Source organism: Phyllostomus discolor, chromosome 12 (assembly GCF_004126475.2).
Source record: "Phyllostomus discolor isolate MPI-MPIP mPhyDis1 chromosome 12, mPhyDis1.pri.v3, whole genome shotgun sequence".
Classification (NCBI taxonomy): Eukaryota; Metazoa; Chordata; class Mammalia; order Chiroptera; family Phyllostomidae; genus Phyllostomus; species Phyllostomus discolor.
The window spans coordinates 70,753,426-70,776,623 of NC_040914.2; the positions used below are offsets into that span (position 1 = coordinate 70,753,426).

Genomic DNA, 23,198 nt, shown 5'->3' on the forward strand with positions numbered 1-23,198 from the left:
ATGTAGGAAATGGAATCCATCTGCCTATGTGTGAAGAGGAAATGACTCCAGGCAGTGTGTTTGAATAATTAGGCCATATCACATTTTCCAACTAAATTACTACTTTCGAGATATTGTTTATGTGCAAGCCTCCCCCTTTCCTCTACTGCCCAATATGTTCTTTAAATGTTGACTCTAATTGCTTTTGTTCTACCATAAGTGCCTGGCATATGATAGGTATTTTAAAACCCTGTTAAATGAGTTTTGAGCTGGATTTTTAAAAAAAAAAATACATGTATTTGAGTTGGGTCATAGTCCTAAATGTTAAAGTGAATCAGCAAAGCTTCTAGAAGAAAGCATAGGAGAATATTATCATGATTGAGAAGACTTCCAAACAGAACATGAAAAGCACTCGCCATAAAAGAGAAAGTCGATAAATCAAACTTCATTAAAATGAAGAATGTCTGTTCATCAAAGACACCATTTAGAGATTTAAAAGGCAAACCACAAATTAAGAGAAGAAATTTGTGTTTCTCCTACTAAAATCAGTTTGATATCCAATTTTTCAAAATGATGTAAAATTTGAACAAGTATTTTTTTAAAAAGCTATCCAAGTGGTCAAAAATCATATGAAAAGGTGCTCAACATTATGACTCATCAGGGAAATTCAAATTAAAACAACAAGAGCCCTGGCTGGTGTGGCTCAGTGGATTGAGCGCCAGTCTGAGAATTGAAGAGATGCTGGTTCGATCCCTGGTCAGGGCACACACCTGGGTTGCAGGCCAGGCCCCCTGTTGGGTGTGTGGGAGGCAACCCATTGATGTGTCTCTCACACATTGCTCTTTCTCTCTTTCTCTTTCTCCTTCTCTTCCCCTCTCTCTGAAAGTAAATAAATAAAATCTTTAAAAACAACAACAAAATATCACTACCTGCTCACCAGAATGGATAACTAAAAGACTGACACAACCTATTACTTAAGGATTTGAAGCAACTGGAACTTTTATACATGTCTGTTGGGGGTATAATTTGGTACAAAAACTCTGGAAAACTGCTCGGCAGTATCTGCTAAAGCTGAACATATGCTCACCCTATGACCTGGGACTGAACTCAGGCACGTACACAAGGGAAATAAGCGCATATATCCACCTGAAGACTTGTTTAAGAATGTTCATAACAGCTTTGTTATAATAGCCACAAACTGGAAACAGTCCAAATATCCATCAACAGAAAAATAGATAAATAAATTGTGGCACATTTGCACAATGGTATGGTCATGGTAATAAAGAACCAACTATTGTTACAAACAACAAAATGGAAAAATTTCAAAGACATCGTATTGAGTGAAAAAAGCTAAATGCAAATGTTCAAGAACAGAAAAAACTAATCAATAGCAATAGAAGTCAGAACAGTGGTTTCCTCTGGGAGGTATTGACTGGAAACAGGCCTGCGGGAGCCTTCTCGGTTACCGGAAATGCTCCTTATGCCGATCTGTGAGTCACCTGGCGATTTCCGCATGGAACAGTTCATTGAGCTGCGCACTTTACTATGTATCTCAATAAAGATTTTTGAGACACAAAAAACATATTTAAATATTAATTAGTTGCAAAACTTACTGGCCAAAGAGGCTTAACAGATTTCAGAAAATATCAGATGAACTTAAATGTTAAAATTAAAGGTTGGAACAAGAAAGAAAAGGAGTAGGATGGGATGTTTAAAGAGCTAGACTAGGGAATTTAAATGTCGGATGGAGTCAGAAAATGAAGTTCACCTGAAGCCCAGCATTAATGTCAGAGTGAAACAAGAAGTGACGTTGTCAACCTAGACCCAGAGAGGATGTAGCTGGTGGGGCCCTGATTGTAGAGGAGAAACTAGACTTTTAACTTGAAAATCAACTGGAAGCTAATAATTCCTGAGCTGGGCAAGGATGCCATTAAAAACCAGGATGATGATTGTGGTGATGATAGCGATAATAACCATAACAACACTCAGCACTTATTGAGCGCCTACTATATGCCAGACCCTGTCATCAGAGCTTCACTAGTACCCTCTCATTTAATGTCCACAACCACTCTCTAGAAGTGACTGTGATTATCCCAGTTTTTCAGAGGGAGAAGCTGAAGAAGTGGAGTAAGGTAACCAGAGTCTCCAAAGATGGAGGAAAGAGACCTGGGGAGGAGGCAGCAAGGAAATCCAATGAATTAAAGAAATTCACATGACTTCACAGACATTTAAACAGGTTTAAGTGTATTGGCTAGAAATCTAGGGGGAAGGACAAAAATTCAGTATCTTTTACATGATTTCAGGTACATAAACAACATACAATACCCAAAACAAATTTACAGGGTACAAGTGCAAAATGGTGTACCTTGAAGAAGGAAAATACAGTGTCTTGCACTGGACTTAGTTTGAAAGAAATTATTGGGGCAATCAATGCCCAGAGATGTTGCACGGTAACCTTTGAAGGTTTGGAAGTTTCATTGCTGGTCCTTTGAATCATTCTTGATAATTCATCTTCTACCAAGATGGCAATGTCAGGTTAGACAGCAAGGGATGAAAGCATCAAGTAAGATTTCCTTCCTGCCTGTAAGTATGTAGTTATTGAGTACATACTATATTCTGTGCATTGCTTTAAAGGCTGAGGATACAGTGATAAATAAACTAGGAAGCTCCTGTCAGACCTCATGAAACCTCTATTATAGTCTAAGGAGACAAACAATACACAAATAAACGTGTATAATTTTAGGCAGTGATTGAATGCAGTGAAGAAAAATAAAGCAGGTTAAAGGGAGCCATTATACAGGAGAATAAGTGAACTTTCTGAGGAGGTGACATTTGAGCTCTAAGTAGAAGGAAAGAACAACCTACAAGAATGAGGAAAGAAACCTCCAGGCTGAGAAACCAGGGTGGGCATATGCAAGGCCTACTCGAGGAAGAGCAAAAAGGCCAGTTTGGTTAGTGTACCCTGAGGCAGAGGAGTGTGCTAGGAAGTGAGGTCACAGAGGAAGTGCAGGGCCAGATCACACAGGACTTTGTAAGGCATGGTAAGAACTTAAGATTTTTCCCCCGTTTAGTGGGAAGCCATTGGAGGTTTTTACACTGGGAAGCAACTTGATCTAATTAATTTATGGGGAGCAAGAACCCATAAGGGGGAAAGAGGAGAAGCAGGGAGAGCAGCTAGGAGCCTACTCAGGAGCCCAGATAGAGTTAGTTGGTGTCTGGCCCAGGGTGGTCCTGGTGGAGGCTGTGAGACAAGACTGGATTCGGGAGACAGTCTGTAGGAAGAGCTGTGGGGTTTGCTGGGGAACTGGATGAAAGGTGTGAGAGACAGAGGTCAAGAACATCCCTAAGTTTCTGTTCTTTGGTGCTGCCATTTATTTGCAGAATGATTAGGTTTAAGGGGTAAAATCAGAATTTATCTCTGATATGTTAAGTTGCAGGTATCTATTAGATATTCAACTGAATATGTCAGGTAGGCTGTTGGCCATACGAGCTTGGAGTTCAGTGGGGACTTACAGAAAACAATATCATAAGTAGTCCCTTACGGACAGAAAAATCCCAGTTCTCCTACCCATTAACATTTAATCATTTGGCAAATACTTACTGAGCACCTACTGTGTGTCAGGCACTCTGCTGGTTGCTGGGGAGTATAGCGCGGATTTAGAAAGAAACAGTCACTATCTTCATTACAACTTAATTAGTTCACTGGTTTCTGAGACACTTCCGAATACTGTATAAACATATAGAAGCAACACTCAAGAGTTATAAATACTGAGATGTTCTCTGACTCAGCAATTTGGAAGAGCTTAGACTTTCAGAAAGGAGCTATATATAGATTTGGATAAATGACAGATTTACGCAATAAAATATTTGAAGACCGTCTTAAAATGAATCAGAAGAGACTGCTTCAACCAAACTGATGTTTACGAAGAGTCAACTTGGTGTAATAGAAAAGCTCACAGGGCTGGAAGGCAGAAACTCTAGGCCTGTCTGTTCTGCCTGACAAGGTCACATGTATGACCTTGACCAAGCTGTTTGCTCATCTTACTTCAGTATTCTCTTGAATAAAATGAATCCACTGGATTAGATGGCTTCTAAAGAGCTTTCAAACTATTCATTTTTTTCCTTTTGTATTAGTTCTTTTACTGGATTCCCATTCCTCTTCCTAACACTTATGAAAAGATAAAGTCCCAAGCCCCAAAGTGATTCTTCTCTTCACAGGATCACTTTTGAAAGCAAAGCAAATCTGTTTTTTTCTCCTTTTTGCAAGTGGAAATTGTTTTCTTATTTTTTCTGAGTATAAAAAATTGATACATGGTCAGAAAAGCAGAGTAAAAACCTCCACGATGATATCACTGAGGTAACTATGTTTTCACCATCGCTGTCTGAAGTGTGTACCATATAGTAGGTGCTTAATATCTATTGAATGAATGACTACTATTAATATCCCTGAATATTCTTTTTTAATCTTCAGACCAAAAACAAACAACGTAAGTCCTCTTCCAACTGCCTATTTAGCCTCTAAACCAGAAGGGAACAGTTATAGTCATCAGAGACTGAAACTGCTGGGACGATATCGGATCTCTCAGATTATATGTTTCACAATAACTGGTATCTATGGAATGTAGAGAGACAATAGCACCAAATATACCATTCTGACGGTCATAAACAATACCAAGGCTGGCTCAGTTTGAGCAATATCAAGAAAGGATAAACAGTCCATTGCCCAATCAGGAGTGGCTCCTACAGCTGACGGAAGGGTAGGTCCCACCCCCGTCTTCTTCCCACATTTGGACCCTCTTCCTTGCCTATTGCAGCAGGATGAGTTTTCTTGGGGCACCTGAGTTCAGCTCAACAAGTTTTATTGAGAGCCTAGCATACTTTTGATTGTTAACTCCCTCAATAAAACGAGATGGGCTTCTGGTTAGCTCTGAAAATGAATTAAAGCCAGATTTAGGCTGCATCTTCGCTTCTCAAATGGAATTAGTGGCTCATGTTGGAAAACTGGGGCATTCGGGTTGCAGCAGAGAGCAAGAGGGTCACCAGCAGCTCTACTGGAGCCATCTGAGAAAACTGGGCCAGGGTACTCCTCGTGCGGAGAACCCTGCTGAAACGCGCAGGGCCTGATCCAGAAGCACAGCCTTCTATGTGCCGCTAGTGTTTCCATCAGTACTTGAAGGGTACAGGCTTCATGAAGTTGGACTAAGTGAACTTCTGTGAGTGGGTCATTCAAGACATCTACCTTACCACAGAATGACTCTTTGCACATAAAATAAAATTTAAAAATTAAAAAAAAAAAAGAAACAGAAAAACTGGGACATTTGACATGTGAATCTGAATTTTTACATCTCTTGAAAAATCACTGGATTTGGCACCACTGGGCCCTTATCCACTGGTGCAACCAGCTAGCTGAGGAGCTGCCTCCCACTTGAGACCTTCAGCTCCCTGTGATCCCACCTCCCCTGCTCAATTCCCCAACCAGCTACCTCTACCTATGTGAAGGCATCACAGGGCACCTACTAAGTGCCCTGGAGGAGCTCACAAACCAACTTCTAAACCCGTCGATGACAGTGCAATGAAGTCAGTGCAGCACGGAAGGCATGAGCATGGCACAGCATGGGGACTCTGCCATGAAAAAGTGGCTGGAGGTTCCCTGAAAGTCACGTTGAACTGAATATGAGTTATTCAGGCAGGCGGGCTGGTTGGGGCCACTGCCAACAGTGAGGTAGTCCTGAAAGCATATGCAGGTTCTGCTGATCAGCTTGCCTGTTGCATTGGTGACCCTCTCAAGACAGCAACTACCTGTCCCCTGAGGGACGCTGGTTTGTTTACAACCCGCTGCCCAGATCCTGCCGTTCCTTCCATCTGTCAAAACACCAGACAAGGTTCACCCCTACCAGGAAGAGCCTGCCTGACTAATCCCCACTTACCTCCAATTAATTCAGCTGAGGCAACACTCCCATTCTGGGATAACTGGTTACCTCAGGGTGATTCTGTTATTTGAGTTCTTTGTTTTGTTTTGAAACCTCTGACATGTGAAGAGTAGACCAGCATTCCCAGCAACGAATCAATTATTTATCAAATGTCTACAAGGTGTAGAGAACTCTGTCATTGTTGACCCCAAGCTGAGAAAGATCACAAAAGACAAACTAAAAAGAGACTGCAATTCTGAAAACATTTATTTAGTTTATTTTTTTTTCAAAGAGAGAGGGGAAGGGCATGAGACAAGACAGGGAGGGAAACATCACTGTGTGAGAGTGCAACAGTTGCCTGTCCCACGCCCCCAGTTGGGGGGGACCTGGCCCCCAACCCAGGCATGTGCCCTGATTGGGACTTGAACTGGTGACCTTTTGGTTTGCAGGCCAGTGTCCAATCCACTGAGTCACACCAGCCAGGCTGAAAACATTTATTAAGTGTCTGGTAGTCACAATTTACTTTACAAATTATAAGATCAAGTTTATTTAGAAAGTTACAGAGGTAGTAGAAGTGCGACAGCTGGTCTGCATAGGCTCGGGAAACAAGTTATGTAAGTAAAAGAAGGGCCCTTGGAACTCAGGAGACAGGAAGGCGAAGACAATGCACCCACAGGTGCAGAAGAAGAAGGGGAAGAAGAGGGGGAAGTGGAAGGCGCAGGTGTGCTCCAAAGAGGGAGAGCACCCACATTTTTAATCCCTCTATCCATCTACCATTCACTGAGCACTGCTTGGCACTTGAGAATGGAGACACACTAAAATATGCAAGCTAGCAGATGCCATGGATAAATAAACTCATTACAATAAGTTTACTCCCAGAGAAATGTTCAAACTACAGCAACAACTTGGAGAAAGGAGTGTCTACTGCTCCCTAGGATACTGGGCAGGTATCATGGGGAAGAAACACTTGGGCTGCTTGTTTTTTAACTTAACGACATTTTACAACATATACAAAAATACGGAGACTAGTACAACCAATCTCCATGTACCCATAACCTGGCTTTAACAATTAGTCACTCAGAGCCACTCTTGATTCACCTATATCTCCATCTGCTTCCCTCCATCCCTTCCTTTTGTTTGAAGTCAAACCTAAACTTTTTTATCATTTCTCCCATAAATACTGAGCTGCCTTTGAAGAAGGGACTAGAAATGCCTGGACTTTCCACCGATAATATCCTCCTATTCGGCCAGTGACTCTACCAGAGTTATATACTCTGATTCCTGCCAGTGACTCCAAAGCTTTGGCTGGTTCAGGGTAAAGATCCAAGACCTTATCAGAGACTTTGGCTGAAGGAGGACTGAGCTGATCCAGTGAAAACCGCATCCTGCCTTATCTGGAATGTTGATCACATTCTTCTGGGCCCTGGTCCTCATAAAACTGCTATTTCTTTAGACGCTTATTGAGTACCTGTTTGTACTTAATACGGTGGTTACATTCCACATTCCCATGTGCCCTTAACATCCTCCCGGGAAACCTCAGATGGCATAGGGCTTGCCCCGTAGGCTAAACTGACCCAGGGTTGCTTCCTCTCACAACTGCACCGTCTGGCCTCTCCATCTTCCAACCCTTCAGCGTTTCCTATTTTGCTCAAAGGTACCAACATCCATGCAGTTTCTTCAACCCAGAACATTATCCTAGGCACCCCCCCTCGCTCACAATTGTGTCTATTCTTTTAAAGCCATCCACTATTGTCCACCTCCATCATCACCCTTCCATCCAGACCACCATTCTCTTCCATCGAGTACTGCAATATTTAAGCACCACTCTGCTTTTAGCACCCTCCCCACCCCCACCCCTTCTCCATGCAGCGGCTGAGTGATCTCTATAAAAGCCCCCTACTCAAAGCCCTTCCATGGTACCTAACTACCGGAATTAGGACAGCCCCTTACCACAGCCAAGGAGGACCTGACAAATTTGAAATCTGCCATTTATTCCTTCAACTTCATCTGCTCCATCTCCTCCCCAGGCCGTAACCGAAAAAACGCTCTTTCCAGACCCTGTTTGCTCGCGTCGCTGCCCTTACCTGGGAAGCGGTTTTTCTCTCATACTTAAGGAAAGCTACACCTACAGAGCCCTTGCTTACAGGCGTTATCTCACGTGAGTCCACACCACGGAGAAGTTATCACCTTCACTTTGCAGACGGAGAAATGGAGGATGGGCACCGCACCCAGGTCAAACAGCAAGGGAATGGGACAGCCGAGACTCGGGGCTCCAGAAGCCACCGGCGGCCCGCACACCTCCCACGCCGCAGCGATCACTCTTGCTGTGGACAGCCCCTGGCTGCGCAGGGGCGGGCCGGGAGGGTCTGACAGATACCAAGGCTTCTGACTCGCCGCTTCCGGCGACTGCGGGCGGGGAGGCGTCGCGCAGAAATGACGTAATACCGCGGCTCCTTAAAGGTACCAGTCCCTCTTGCCGCGGATGGCGCAGGCGCGTTTCGGGGGCTCCGCTTGTTCAGGGATCACTGATAGTTGGGCCAAACGGGCGCGCGCGCGCGCGGGCTGTGCCAGCGGGCCGCGCGTCGGACGCGGACGGCTCAAGGGGCCCGACGTGGCTACGTCGGGAGCGGGACCGGCCGGTGACTAGCGGGCGCTGCGATGGCCGAGGGTAGCGCGGTGTCCGACCCGCAGCACGCCGCGCGCCTGCTGCGAGCGCTCAGCTCTTTCCGCGAGGAGTCCCGCTTCTGCGACGCGCACCTGGTCCTCGACGGGGAGGAGATCCCCGTTCAGAAGAATATCTTGGCGGCAGCCAGCCCGTACATCAGGTGAGGAGGGGGTCGGGCGGTACTACGCTGCTCCGGGGGCGGGGCGGGCCGGGCGTGGCACCAGAGTTCCTGTTACCGCCCCCCGCTGCTGGGGTCCCTCCTGGCCGACCTCTCTGCGGGGCTCCCAGGACAGCTCCTGTGGCCTCGCCCACCCTCGAGTCCGGCCCACAGGACCCTTGCCCCCCTGGAGCTGACCCCGGACCCGGGCTGCAGTCCCTCGGCCCTCTCTCCTCTGATTCCCACAGCCTGGCGCTGGCCCAGGCCTCAGAGCCCCGGGGGCCCCCAAGCGCCGACCAGGACTGGCTCCGGACCCGCTTGGACGAGCAGGGCAGGGCCGCGCCCGAGAAGAGCCACCCCCTCCGCTGAAGTTTGCGGGCTGTTAGCCTGCCTCCTATCGACGCGCAGTCGGCGGGGTACGGGCCGGTAGCGCTCCTCCCGCGGAGGGGCCAAACAACATCCAGACCGGTGTGGGCAGAGGGAAACCTGTATTGTATTGTATTGTATTGTATTGCATTGTATTGTATTGTATTGTATTGTATCTTCTCCTTGGGATAGGCGATCCGATCCCAAGGCTGAAGTTCTTGTCAAATGTGTCTTTTCCACTCCCTTGTGGGAACTCCGTTTAAAAGAAGGGCTGTGCATTATAGATACACGTTAAAGTAAGTTGTCCCGAATTTTAAGACTTGCTGTAATTCTCAGGATGCAGTTACAACGGGAGGACCAGAAGAGTTTAGTGACTCGGAGAGCATTTTAGAACTTCAGTGAAACAAAACTTAACCTGATTAGTCACCTCAACTAACCTGGTTAAAGGTTGATGAGCTAGTACCTAACGAAGTGTATCAGATCTTGCAGGGCGCTATTAACTTTTCTTATAGCAAGTTTCTCGCAACCGGGTTGCTCTTTAAAAAAAAAAATCTAAAAGCTGGAGAAACTGCCTAGTAAGCTGGTTAAATATAGGCTGATAGTAGAGAATGTCACTAGAATTGACAGGTCAGAAAAAGCAAAATGATGCGTACTGCATTCTTAGTGCTTTGTCCTAGCAGAGCTCATCATACCAACTGCATTTTGACCTTAATATTAGGATACATCTGCCCTAACTCAGAAGCAGTTCAAATGCTCTTGTAACTTCTGGCTCTCTTTTGTAAATCACTTTGCACTCTGGATTTAAAGGTGGTGTTGTGGTGGGAATCTTTATTAGTAGGGGATTTAGATCACCAATATGACAGCTCAGAGCTGGCGGTTTGGAGGTTTGAGCAATCAATCTCAAACCGGAATCAGTAGGCCTGAGTCTTCCTGGTGTCCAAAGTGTTCCCTCTTTGGGGAAATGCTTAGGAAAACTACTCTAGATGCATTATTGTTGTAGTTCTTTAAGTGGCGTCCAGCAAGCTTAAAAGAAAAGTGTAAATCCCCAAACACCTGCTCTCTATCTTTTCATGTTTTATTTTTCTGTATAGCACTGGCCACTATGATATAGCCTATATCTTACTCGTTTACTTTGTTGATCTTTCCCAACCACAGTGTAAGGTCAGTGTAGCCAGGGATTTTTCTTTTGTTCATTGCTGTGTCCCTGATAGCCAGAAAGAAAGTGCCTAATGGTCTAGCAAACATAAATGAGTGGCTGCCTGCTTTTGTAGCACAGCTGATTGGATATTAGAAGGTTGGCTCTGTTATGTTTCCATTTCAGACGCTCAGTTACATCCTGATTGAGAAGAGCATGGGACCTGTTTTCTCCTTCCAGCTTTTACTCTTGCAGCTGTGCATTGCTGGCAGATGACAATCTCGGCTTCAGCTCACTAGTCTGATAAATGAGGGACAAAATGTCTTCATCTCATTTGATCTTTGACCCACGCTGTGAAGGAGAATGTAATAGCTCTTTGAATGTGTCACAGGTCTGCACATAGGTCTGTAAAAGGTCTTAGCATTCACTGCTGTATATCTGTTGAATGGGGAAAGGTGTGGTATTCACCCATGATGTGGTAGCACACAATGAGAATGTTTAGTTATGTGAAATGCTACTTACTTATAGAATAGCAATAATTTAGGTGTGAAATATTACTAATCAAGGTAGCAGAGCCAAAAAGGAGTTAAGATTTCTACTCCAATTCTGTTCCTTTCCAAATAAGAAATGGGGTTCAGTGGGCCTTAGTGAATTATCTTATGATGAGGTTACTAGTACTTAATGATTGAACTAAAATTAGATGCCATGTTAATGACATCTTGTCTGCTACTCAATTACCATACCCACTTGCAGCATTACTTATATTTAACTATTCTTTGTGTAAACTCTACTACTTACTGACTTATATACAATATGTTATGATTTTAAGTGCTTATCAAGTACTTTCACATACTGTCTCATTTTCAACCATCTTTTGCTGTAAGTAGGGCAGATATTTTTGAAGTTTTACAGATAAACATGGATCAGTCAGTATGTGTTTTATTTCAGTGACTAATTGCTTTATGTTTATTTGCCTATTGAAGTGGTAGAATGTTCTTGGGGGTTCTTCTAAAATCATCAATCTCAAGGTCACTTAAAAGCAATTTGACTAATCAGTATTACTACTTAGAAACAAAGCGTTTAGTCATTTTCAATACTAATGACATTGGGTTTTTTATATTGAAACAAAACAAACTTGTATGTTCTAAAATTTGATGTTTCTTTCCCTATTGAAGCTTAAGCATTTAGGTCTGTGATGTCATTAATATATGGATTGGTTATTTAAAAGTTTGATAGTCTCTGAAGTTTTATAAAAATCTGAGTTTTGTTTAATGTCGATAGTAAGCATAGTTCTAGTAACTGTCATAAGCTTCTGAAGTTGTAGGGTTTGGAAACAATTTTGTGTATTGCTTCTGTATGCTCAGCAAAAGGAACCAATCCTGAAAAAAGGTTGGATAGAATCTGTCATGCAGCCTTGGGATGCAGATGCTGCAGAAAGATGCCTTCCACAGTCCACCATTCACCTAAGTTGGATGCTGCTTTCCCAGCATGCCCTCTTCCCAGCTTTTCTTCATTCTGATCCCTGAGTGACATCTTCCCTTTAGTTTAAGGGGAAAACTAAATCTAAACATAGCTGATGACCTTTGAGAATGATAAAATGGAATTCATGGATGTAACGACCCACAGAATCTTTCATCTCAGCAGCCCTGAGACCTTTTGGGAAAGGTTCCCCGAGGCTTACAGAAAATTCCCCTTTCTTCTGAATATTGCAAACCAAAGATAAAGTTTGCTTTGCTTCATGTCTGAGGCTCTTCTGATTCTGGCACAGCCCCATTGATTTGATCTGGATTTCAGACTCCTCTCTCTTCTGAGCTGTGGTGCTTGGGGAGAAGTGTATGTGAAATGGATTTGAAAATGAATCACTGTTATTCTGCAGTAATGTTGTAGTGGTTCTGTACAGGTCCTCATCCTGTATTGACTTTTGAGAATTTTGGGTTTTCTGGGGAATCTGTTGGAATGCTAGTTTTGTTTAGCTCTTAGTCCTGGAGAGTGAAGAAGAAAAAGATTCCCAAGATCTTTGAATCCTTTGAAGTGTCAGGCAACAATAAGAATGGCAATGCTGCACCTCTCCCCACATGTTTTTTAGAGAAAGCTGGTCTAATGAGGTTGGAGTGGAGACATTGAGCCTAGAATCCAGCCTATGTCATATTGGACAACTTTTCTGGGACTTAGTTTCCTCATGTGTAAAGTGAGGGTGTTAAGCTACATGAACAGCAGAGCCCCTCTGTAAGTCTAAAGTATGTGGCTCCCTGCTGTTTTTGTTTTGTTTTGTGTGTATATGCTGTGGAGAAGGAGTCTGTTTCTGTTCTTACGTTCTTACAGCTTTATTGTATCACTAAGTTCTGTCATGCCCTGGCATTAAAGTATTTCCTGTGCCCTGTCGTGCAGGCCGCCTTGATTGGATACTCTGCTGTGTAAGCCCAGCCCCGTAGAGTTGTTTTGTAACCAGCATTTATTTTATGCTGCTAACCTGGATGTGTTCCAAGGCCTAATTATTGATGAGCCTGTTTTGCCATTTAAATATAAAGTTTGACTCATAGATGATGCTGATGAAACTACTTAAGGAGTCTAATGTGATCTCTGTAGGAGTCCAAGTTTCACAGTAACATAGACATTATCATCCTTTTTTTTTGGTACCTGAAATTTGCCCTGTAGTTTATGGGCACCAAAGTCCATTAGTGTTCTCTGTTACATGCAGAGCATGCTGTTTGTCTCCAAGTCCCCTTTCTCCCACTTGTACTTTGAGTTTATAGTCACCTTGCATAGATATCAAGTCCTAAATGATTGTCATAAGGATTTTTTTTTCATGGTAAGAGGTCTTTTATTTTTATTTTTATGTTTTTACACTTATCCTGCCATGAATTCGGAGGGAGTGGGTTCCAGCAGCTCCTTTCCATTGGTTCTCACACAGTGCGCATCTCTGGGCGCAGCAGACAGGGCTTCTGCTGAACCCAGGTGCTTTTCTCTTGGGCTTCCTTCTTTCTCTGATCGTTTTCCTCCACACGTTTCAGGAAACTGTCTCGGCATTTAGAGTGCTCAGTGTGCTCAGTACGTACATTAACTCTCTGGCAAGGATCTTGCCCTTAACTTGTGTGTTTACAGTGCCCACCACATGCTATAGACTCTTCCAGTTTTGCCCTGGTAACATTTGTGGGGCGTTCCTTTTTGAACAGTGCCCAGTCCTTTGAGGTCTACAATATTGCCTTTCTTGTAGATTCCCATGCATGTGGCCAAAGGAGCAAGTTCATGTTCTCTAAAAGGCCTGTGGAACACACTAGTGGGTGCCTCTCCTCCTCCCTTTGTGTGGCTCGTTTTGGTGGTTCTGAAAGGTGATTGTCAAAAGGATTTTGAATAGTCACTGTAACCTGCTAAATTTCTTTGTACTCAGGGTACAAAGGTAGAGGCTCTGGGTTCTGAGACCCTTGCTGAATTCTGAGCATCCTTTAAATCAAATGGACTATACCTATTTCTTGTGCTACTCTTACAATGACGGGAAGTAAGTTGGGCCTGAATTGTCTTTTCATGGACCTAGGCCTTGTTTGTTTTTTATCTGCCTACTGTAAGGCATCCTTCACAACTGCCTTAAAAAGATGAACTCCATCCTGAAGGACTTACAGTCTTGTGGTTGAAAATGATTTTTGGCTCCCCCACCCCCTTCTCCTCCTTCCCTTTTTTTAGTATTTGCAGTTATGTTTGAGTTAACCCTGTTGTTATGTGCGTTTTTCAAAAGCGATATTGAAGTATGTTCAGTTTCAGAAAATCAGAGAAGTATTTTTTCTCTGGGCTTCTAAGGAAACAAAGTACTTGTAAATTGGAGCTCTAAGTTTAACAGCTTAAAATTATTTGTTTATTTACATGAGAGTGGTGCTACTGTTAGCAGCAGGGAATGCGCTAACTCTGGAGAGGTTTTTGGAAGGTTACAAATGATGAAACAAATCAATAAAATTCTTGTTAGACTAGTGACTCTAACATAAAGTAAAGTATTGAATGTTCAGATTTATTGTAGGACTTTCCTGAGGATTACTTTGAGTAACAGTAATGCGACAGAAACAATACCTGGTTCTAATGAACACTGACTGGTAAGTCCTCACTCTTCCACCTGCGCCCTTAGACTCCCACGTCTGCTTACACCTGGGTTTTCTCCTGCAAGTCCTCTTAAATGTGCTCAGGGTACATTTTTATATAGTTCAGAGAGTCAAGCAAAGTGTTTTTCCACATAGGAACACTGGGTCTTAGGATTTAGTTTTCCATAATGTAGACTAAGCATCCAGATTATAAAACCACCTTATCCATTGTTTAAACTGCTAATCAGTTCATCTCATAATATCAAAGTGAGGCTTCAGGTCTGTATATCATCCATAAAGAAAACATAATTAGGTCAAATAAGGAGTCATTTCCCTTATACAAGTCTATCATTTTATGTACTGAAGCTGCAATAGAAATGAATACTTTGTAAGTTAGAATTCTAGGCTAAGGGTGGAGATGCAGGGGTGTGGGGTGTGACAGGTGGCAGGCTGTGGTTGCAACCCTGAATCTGAGCGCTTCCCATGGGTTCTTTGCCTCCTAAGACACAATGAGTCCAAAGAAGAAAGGAAATCAAAGGCTCAGGTAAAGGTGACAGCTGTAGCTCTTGGAGCAGAAAGGTGTGCGTCCAGCTAGATCCCTTCAGGGCTCAGCGGGCGCTCTTGATCCCTGTGCTCAGAAGAGCAGAGTGAAGTCCTTTCAAGTATTTATTGCCAAAGAGCAACTTAGATGTGAAATGATGATCTAGTGTTTGCTGTCTCTGCTTCGCTGTGGGAATAAATTATATTTTCCCCTCTATTTAGAGATATTAGAAAAATAGAATACTTAAGGAAAATAACATCTCGGTGATATATTTTGTCAGATAAAAGAGTCTTCAAGCAACAAAGCTTTGAGAAGCAGAGTGTATCATAAATGGAAGATGGGGGGACTGGTTTTTAAAAATAGACTATTAAGTAATAGAATATAGAACAATTAAAGGCCCTATGTTTTTATTTTTAGAGTTAATATACCTATGGCTATAGAACCTTAAATGCATATTTTTGCTCATAGGTACTTTGTGATTCTCTCAACTATTAAGTATTTCCATATCTTTTTAGGAACAATTTTAAAGACTATTTGATGCTTGTGATTTTCTTTTTTTTTAAAGAAGGGGTATGTTATTTTATTTTAAAAAACTTTTTTTATTTTTTAAAGATTTTATTTATTTATTTTTAGAGAGGGGAAGGGAGGGAGAAAGAGAGGGAGAGAAACATAAATCTGTGGTTGCCTCTCACGTGGCCCCCACTGGGGACGTGGCCTGCAACCCAGGCATGTGCCCTGACTGGGAATCAAACCTGCGATGCTTTGGTTCACAGGCCCACACTCAATCCACTGAGCTACACCAGCCAGGGCTGATGCTTGTGATGCTTGTTAACATTTTTATGTTAACATGGTAAGGTGGGTAGAAGTATTGTGAAACATAGTTTTATATCGATCGGCCCCTGAATTGGAGGTAACCCCACATGTAGGCTCTGGTATGAGGTCAGCATGCATCTCTTCCAACATGTAGTGCGCACTCCTTCCCTGGGAGCAGCCTGAAGTTTGAGGAAAGCTGCACTGTGGCACGGTGGGACTCCTTAGCAAGAGAAGTCATTGGTCATTGTTTTCTTCCCCCCCTGCCATCACCCACAGCTACTTCAGGGGTGGAATTGGAGGCCACCTGGACCCACATCTTGCATAGCTTTGATTGGGTTGGTGAGAAGGAATTTCCCACCACCGTTCAACTTTCCTCTACACCAGAGCTAGCTTGGGAAGTATACACTAATAAAGTAGCAGATTGGGGACTTCTCCTTGGGCGTGGTTTATTTGTTTGTTTGCCTGCTATTTTATTTTCCTGCCTGGCTTCTTAAATATATTGCCTTGTATGAGCAGAGCTACCAGCTTTGTGTCCCCTGCCTGGAAATGCTAATTCCTCTTGGCAGGGAGAGAGTGAAATTCTCATTTTTTTATCCCCTCCTGCAGTAGGGCAGGAACAGAGTAGTTAGTTGCTGTGCTTTCTTTGTTTACCATCTTCTTTCCTATTGGTGAGAAGGGCATTTATGAAAACATTCCCCACTGTCCCAGCTGTTACTACAGTCCTCAGAAATGTCATCACTGCTTGTGGGGTTGTGCTTACCATCAATAAATTATAGTTCAAGGGTTAGCATTGTTAAAAGTATCGATGTGTACTGTGTGGTAAGACATCACAGATGGAGTAGGTACCTTATTTGATGTTGACGAGGGGCTTGATTATAGGCCAGTGGATGAGATTTACCTAGACCAGTCAGCTGCAAGGATTGGCTATGACCATCAAGTACCAGCCTCTACCATCTGTGAAAGATCAGCTGTGTAGGGGCAGGGTGGTGGTGCTCCAGACTGGTCTGTAGCTGTCCACTGGGTGTGCTGGTCCTGGGGTTTCCCAAGTGGCGTGGGCCAAGGTCAGCCTCCACCTGTGTTTTGCCCAGGGCCACCCTGCCTGAGCTATAAAGCAATCTGAGATGGCTGCCACTTGTGCTGGACTTGGAGATTCCTAGGCAAAGCCAAGCTGTGAATCTAGGCTGGCTGCTGCTAGTGCCGGGCCTGGGGCTCACTGAGGCCAGCTGTTGCTTGTTTGATAGGCTTTAGGAAGGTGTGAAGCATGAGCCAAGGTGGGCCTGTAAGTTGGGTAGAATGGAGTTTCTGGGGATCTCCAAGGCAGGTCCAACAGTATTAGCCTCTGCTGTAGACTAGGTGAGGGGAGCACCACTCACAGGAAGTGCCATTGATGGAGTCTGATATGGCACCAGCTTGCTGGCTGTATGAGGGGAGGGTTTAGAAAATGGACAGTGGCCTCTATTCACTTTGATGTCCTTCAAGCTGCCATCCCAGCTCTGGAGCTCAGAGAGAGTGAGTCTGAGTAGGTGAGTCCATATGTGGGTCCTTTAAGAGGAACTGCTTGGGGCTCCAGCAGTTTCTTCCACCAACTCAATCCCTGTTGGTTTTAGCAGCCAGAGGTTGCAGGGACTTATCTTGCTGGCACTGGAACCCTGGGCTGAGAGGCCTGGTGTGGAGTTGGGACTCCTTACTCCTGAGATATCCCTCCTGAATTTGTATCCACCACACGTGGGTGAGGGACCAGTCCATTGTGTGTCTGCGCCCCTCCTACCAGACATGGTTTATTTAATTCCGTAGTTGTCAGACTTCCATTCAGCTTGATTTCTGATGGTTCTGAATGATGGTTGTTCTATATTTTAGTTGTAATTTTGATGTGGTTGTGCGAAGAGGCGAGTCATGTCTGCCTGCACCATCGTCTTGACCCTAAGTCCTAAGAGAACATCCACTACTGTATTAGTAACCCTGACAAGTCACATTCACGGGAACAGCTTTTTTAAGTAGAGAACTTAGATTCTTGATTTAGGTTCCCTAATACGACCATTCATTCCCTACATTTGTCTTGAGTAGGTACGTGTGGCACGGCCACACACTGGGCAGGTGGGGCCCCAGCATGTAGGGGAGCTTGCAGCGGAGGCAGACAGGAAGAGTCTGAGTACAGATATGCGAGGGACGGCCGGGCTCGCTGCTGTGGACTGGAGGACGGGGTGAAGGGGGCACCTCTCACAGCAAGTGCCATTTCAGCAGAGAGCTAAAGCGGGAGGAGGGAGCACAGGGAAGCCTGATGGGACGGTGAGCAGTGGGTAGAGGGGCCCGAAACAGGAGCAGAGAGGCGGCAGGGTCTCGAGTCTGAGTTCAGGCTGGCACTCACACTGCTCCCCAGTGAGAGTTCAAGTTGTGCTGCAACGTTTCTGAGTTGTTGGTGTGTATTGGGAGCTGGCAGGGTGTGGCAAAGGGACCCAGAAAAACCTTCCAACTTTAGTCTGGGTGGGAGAGTTTAAACTTTATTTTAAGGGTTATGGATAGACATTGCTGGGCTTTAAGAAGAAGTAGTCTTATTAGGAGGGTTCTGCAGTGGTTTGGACAAGACGTAAGGATGCCTTGGATGTGGGTTTGTCGGTGGAGTTGGAGTGAGTGGCTGGGAGTGGAGTGTTGTTAGTGGTAGCACTTGTCAGTGAGAAAAGGGAAGACCAAGGAGACCACTTCCTCATTATCACCAGTAAACAATGCTTATCATCACTTACTGGGAGCTTTCAATTAGGGACAGTGTAGAAGACTCCCTGAAGTACAGAACCTGTTCCGAAGTTTAGAGCTTCATTGTGACAAAAACAAAGAATGGAACAAAAGCTGTTTTCATTGAGTAGATACTTCTGGCTATGGGGATTCCGAGGAGGAAGAGCTGCTTGGGTGGTTGCATAAGCTTTCATGGGGGAAACAGAATCTGAGCAAGACCTTGGAAGGAGGAGTACGGGGGAGGGGCGTAGGGAAAGAGAGGGGCCAGGAGGGTCAGTCAGGTGGGACACAGGTATATGTGTGGGAACATGAGGTGTGTGCTCACGGCAGTGGGTACACTGGACCGGACCAGACTAGCGGCTTGGGTTGGAATGTGAGAAGTGTGTATGGGTGGGCAGCTAAGAACAATATTCTAGAGCAGTGATTTTCAACCCGTGTGCTGCAAGAATTGTTAAAGCATGCAGTAGCTGACCATTTAGTCAGGGGCACTGACCCTTTTTCCCTTAGACTGTCAAATAGAAAAATGACAACAGCCAACACAACAATAAACCATCCAATGTGAATGGATCAAAATTATACCTATTTTTTGTCAGATTGGCAAAAAAAGATATTTTTTGCTCTGCCGCAGAATTTTAGTAGTTTATGTGTGCCATGAAACAAAAAAAGGTTAAAAATCGCTGTTCTAAAGTGCCAGGTTAGTTTAGTTTTTAAATTCAATTAGCAAACAATAGCACCAGTACGATGAATGGAGATGTACTTGAAGAAGGTAAGTTAAGTTGTTTGTTCTCAGGATTGGAGGGACAGGGCTGGAGTTGCTGACAGACTCAGATTAGTCCAGCAAGGCACGTCCTGGTGTCCCTGGTGTCCGGGATCAGGGGAGAAAGCACCCGGCTGCTCCTGGCGCGTGAAGTAGAAGGAAGAGATAACAGGTTTTGAGCCTGGCTGCTTAAGGAAAGTGGGGGAGATAATCTGTCTTTGATGCATTAAACTTGAGGTGACAATTGCTGTATAAACAACTTAATTATACTCTTCTAGTTCTTGAAAATTCTGCACAGTACTTCATGTATCTGTGAGTGTGAGTGTGTGTGTGTGTGTGTGTGTGTTTGCACATGTTTCTTCTCTCTGCTTTTCTCCATCTCCTGCTCTTTTCTGGCAGATCAATTCATATTCATCTTTTGGGACCTTGCTCCAATACCCCTTCCTTTGTCACATTTTTCCAGTCTGCAGAGCAGTCACCCCCTCCCACGGGCTCCCTTCTGTGCCTTGTGCCTTCACTGTGTCCTCAGGGTTGCCCGGGTCAGTCTTCTGTTCAGGGAGGAGTAATGGAGCAGGCAGAGGACTGGGGGCTTTTGAAGCCCCATCTTTCATGTCTAGGGCCAGAGGCACTAACTCCGTGAGTGGAAATGCTGTGCATGAGAGAGTTGAGTTGGCTGCAGTCTGCAAGTGCTGCTGAAGAAGCCCCAGATCCGGATTCCGGACACTGTATACATACCGCTTCCAAACAGGATCAGTCTTTTTGCTACAACATTTTCCTCTGTAGCTGACTATGTATTGAGGGCTGGGGGAGAGGGACAAAATAAACCACCTAACGACAGTTTCACCTACCAGAGAATCTTCACTTTTGGACTGTTTCAGATGGCACAGTCCGCTCCAACAAAGTCCATTTCTGGTGCCAAGAACCCTGGGAGAAGAAGGACCAAATTCTTTATTCAGAAGCGGTAGCTCCAGTGAGAGAGCTTTTGTTACAGCATGACTAAAGAATTCGCTGGGAAGCATTCGTTCCCTTGACAACACTTTGAAAGGCATCTTTCAGCGTCAGGTTGTTTGGAGAAGTTTATAACAGTAGATTATAAATTAAGGAGGTGCCAGAAGCAAAAAGGTGGTTTTAAGATTGAGTTTAGAGATGCTGAAGTGGAGCGGAGGCAGAGCTGCTCTCATTTATTAAAGGGAACTGAAAGGGGGTGTGTTCCAGCGGTCTGCTTGTTGTTTTTCGTCTTGGGGTTTTATTTTCCCTACTACTTTCCTTTAAAAAGAAAAAAGAGATAAGTTTCTTAACCTTCACTTAATACTTTGTCCTGAGCTACTTTGAAAGGATGAATTCAAAGACAACAATAAATTCATATGAATGCTCACTTTGTGAATTTATTCAGGAGCTGTCCTTTCTCTGCCTTCGAAAAAGCCTAACCCTTTCTTCTAACTCTTTACATTGGGGAGGAGAGAATGGAAAGTGGGTGGACCTACTTCTGAAATATGGAACTTTTGTAGTAGTTGGTGCCATTTGTACAGGGCAGTTTTTAAGAGGAGAGAGAAGCCTTGTAAGAGTGCCCCCAAATCAAAGGGACTTACTCTTGAGATGATCATTTGCATGGGGTCTCGGGGCTATAGCAGGAGCCTTGCTTGAATAGCATCCGAAAAACCATACCTGAGTAGAAAATCTGGAACTGTTGGACAGGTCGAGGCACGAACATCTTTCTTTTATGTGTGTGTTTCCAAAAGGTCAGGGTGTGCCCAGAACGGGGAACCAGGCTTGTTTCATTGTAGAAGAATTTTGCTTCACAAGTTGCTGCATCATGGTTCTGTCTTTGAACTCATTTAAAAATTTTTAACATTTGTTTTCAGACTTTGTCTTCTAAGACATAAACTTTATTGACTGCTTTATTTTAAAAATTACAAGAACTGGATTGAAATTTTAAGAATCTCTTTTTTTTTTACATAAAAATTTATGGAAAATCACAGGAGAGCTTAATTATTTATGTCACCTTAAGTTAATTTTTGGTTCTGAACAGGGTACTCAATGTATCGTTACAGTTGTGATCTATATTCACATTATTTATGGCTCATTTTTTCACTTGAAGCCATTTCATAGCCCTCTCATATCTCAATATAATGCCCATAATCATTTTTAGTGGCTATTTGTTATTACATCATATTGCTGTTCCGTATAATTTGCTTCATCATTCCCTGATTTGACATTTTAATTTCCAGTTCTCTTTTCTTCTGAAACAAATTAGAAAAAAACTTTGGAGCTTTCTTTTCTTTGTATTTTTGTGGGTGCCAGTAAACTGACTTTGGAAGGCGTGTCCTGGGTATGTCTGTTTCTGAAGCTAGAAACAGATTTGTTCTTGTTACATGGAACCAGATTATTGTCCAGGAGATGCTTTATCATGTAAAGGTTATAAAAAGATAAATGGTATCTGAAAAACGGTACCTGAGTAGAAAATCTGGAATTGGCAATGTATAGCTGATGTTTTTTCTCAGGTCTGTCACCACTGCCTTGTCACTTTTGCAAGTGACTTCCCAGAGTTGTTACTATTTTGCACATCTATTAGACTGGATTTTAAAATTTGTGTTTGTTGTTGTAAAAACATTTAGAGCGGTGTCTGACGGACTTGTTCGGTAAAGGTTCAGGCGTATTTTAGGCTTTGCAGGCTGCACCTGGTCTACGTCAGACATTCTTTGTTTTTGTTTTAACAACCTTGTACAAACATAAAAACCATTTTTAGCTCAAAGGTCATACAGACACAGGCTGTGGGTTGTAGTTTGTCCACCACTGATCCGGAGTATTAGATTTAAAAATTTGGGCATAAAACTTGAACTCTGAAGATCAGCTTGCAAATGCTGTTGAAATGCCATGTGTGGATCTGCACGCCGGTCTCCTGCGGAGCAGGAAGGGGCAGTCAAGGCCAGTCCTTCTGGCCCTCCCTCCCCATTCTTCCTCCCCCCCCTTCCCCGTTTCTCCCTTTTCTTCTAGGATGTTGTTCTGTCATACATCCTCGTTCTTCTCCTGTATTTTTCCCCTTCTCTTCTGGCTCCTTTTCCTGTAGCATAAAAGTATGTTTAAGTCTTTTCCAGTGCCTGGCACATAGGAAATGTGCAAATGTTGAAGGAATGGATCTGTTAAAAGCAGACAAACTCTGTGTTGTCTTCTATGATTTCCTTTCCTTTGCAAGCAAGATTCTTGAAAGAAGCATGTTCATCTTGTCCACAGTCTCACCTTCTGTTCTTCCCTTCACTCTGCATTTAGACTCCTGTCTTACCGCTTCATTAAAACTGTTCTTTAAAAGTTTGCTAAATATAATCACCGAACCAAGTGAAAGCTTTTAGGTGTTTTATCTTACTGGACTTGTATGCTGTATTTGACATGCTTGGCCATTTTCTTGACATTCACTCTCTCCAGGCTTCTCCGACACCTTTGGGCCCATCCCTCCTACAGTCTGCTTTCCTGGCTCTCCTCTGTCTGTCCCTGTACCCGACGTTGCACAAACTTCTGTCCTCCCTCTATTCTCTCCATGACAATCTCATATACCCCAAAGATGCCTAAGATGCCTTTGCCTTGTTCTCTCTCTTGAGCCCCCAGCCTGCATATCCGACAGCCTGCTGCATGGCCAACCTGCCCTCGGGCAGGCCCAGCACCCTCTGCCCCCCAGGGCTTGTCCATTTACTGTGCAGGGTGTGCTATGCTACCAGAATCCCCAGAAGAAACACGGCAGTCCACAGGGACATCACTTCCTCCTTCACTCCTCAGTATCCCATGCATGCTGAGACTGTCGTTCAGCCTCTCAGCTCTCTGGAATCTGTGTGCTCTTCACCATTGTCACTGCTCATGCTCTAGCCTCTGTTGGTTGAGAATCACGGTGGGATCTCGTACTGGTCTGTCTGCCTCCGTGCTCAGTTCTGCACTGCTGCCGCCGGAATGGCGTTTCCAGAATGTAATTAGATCATGTTTAAAACTCTGTCTTTGAAGATGTGGTTGACTTAGGCACTGGGATAGAGAAAATAAATACACCACGAACCTGGATTGTTTTTGCCAGAAAGTAAGGAGATGCTTTAAAGAAGATTGAG

At 44.0% G+C, this 23,198-nt stretch overlaps 1 protein-coding gene and 1 pseudogene across 3 annotated transcripts in view; both read left to right on the forward strand.

Annotated features, from left to right (window-relative positions):
• The first annotated feature begins 4,881 nt into the window (after positions 1 to 4,881).
• On the forward strand, positions 4,882 to 5,532 carry LOC118497554 (annotated as a pseudogene).
• Positions 5,533 to 8,371: 2,839 nt separating this feature from the next.
• Positions 8,372 to 23,198, forward strand: part of GAN (gigaxonin) — a 62,694-nt gene continuing 47,867 nt past the window's right edge. Inside the window, exon 1 of one of the 3 annotated variants that reach the window (XM_028502053.2) lies at positions 8,372 to 8,713. In XM_028502053.2, the coding sequence (XP_028357854.1) occupies positions 8,547 to 8,713 (167 nt within the window). In that variant the 5' untranslated portion in view covers positions 8,372 to 8,546. Of the gene's footprint in view, positions 8,714 to 9,301; positions 9,373 to 23,198 lie in introns of those variants that run through there. The other 2 variants (XM_036012260.1, XM_036012259.1) reach the window with 2 other exon arrangements.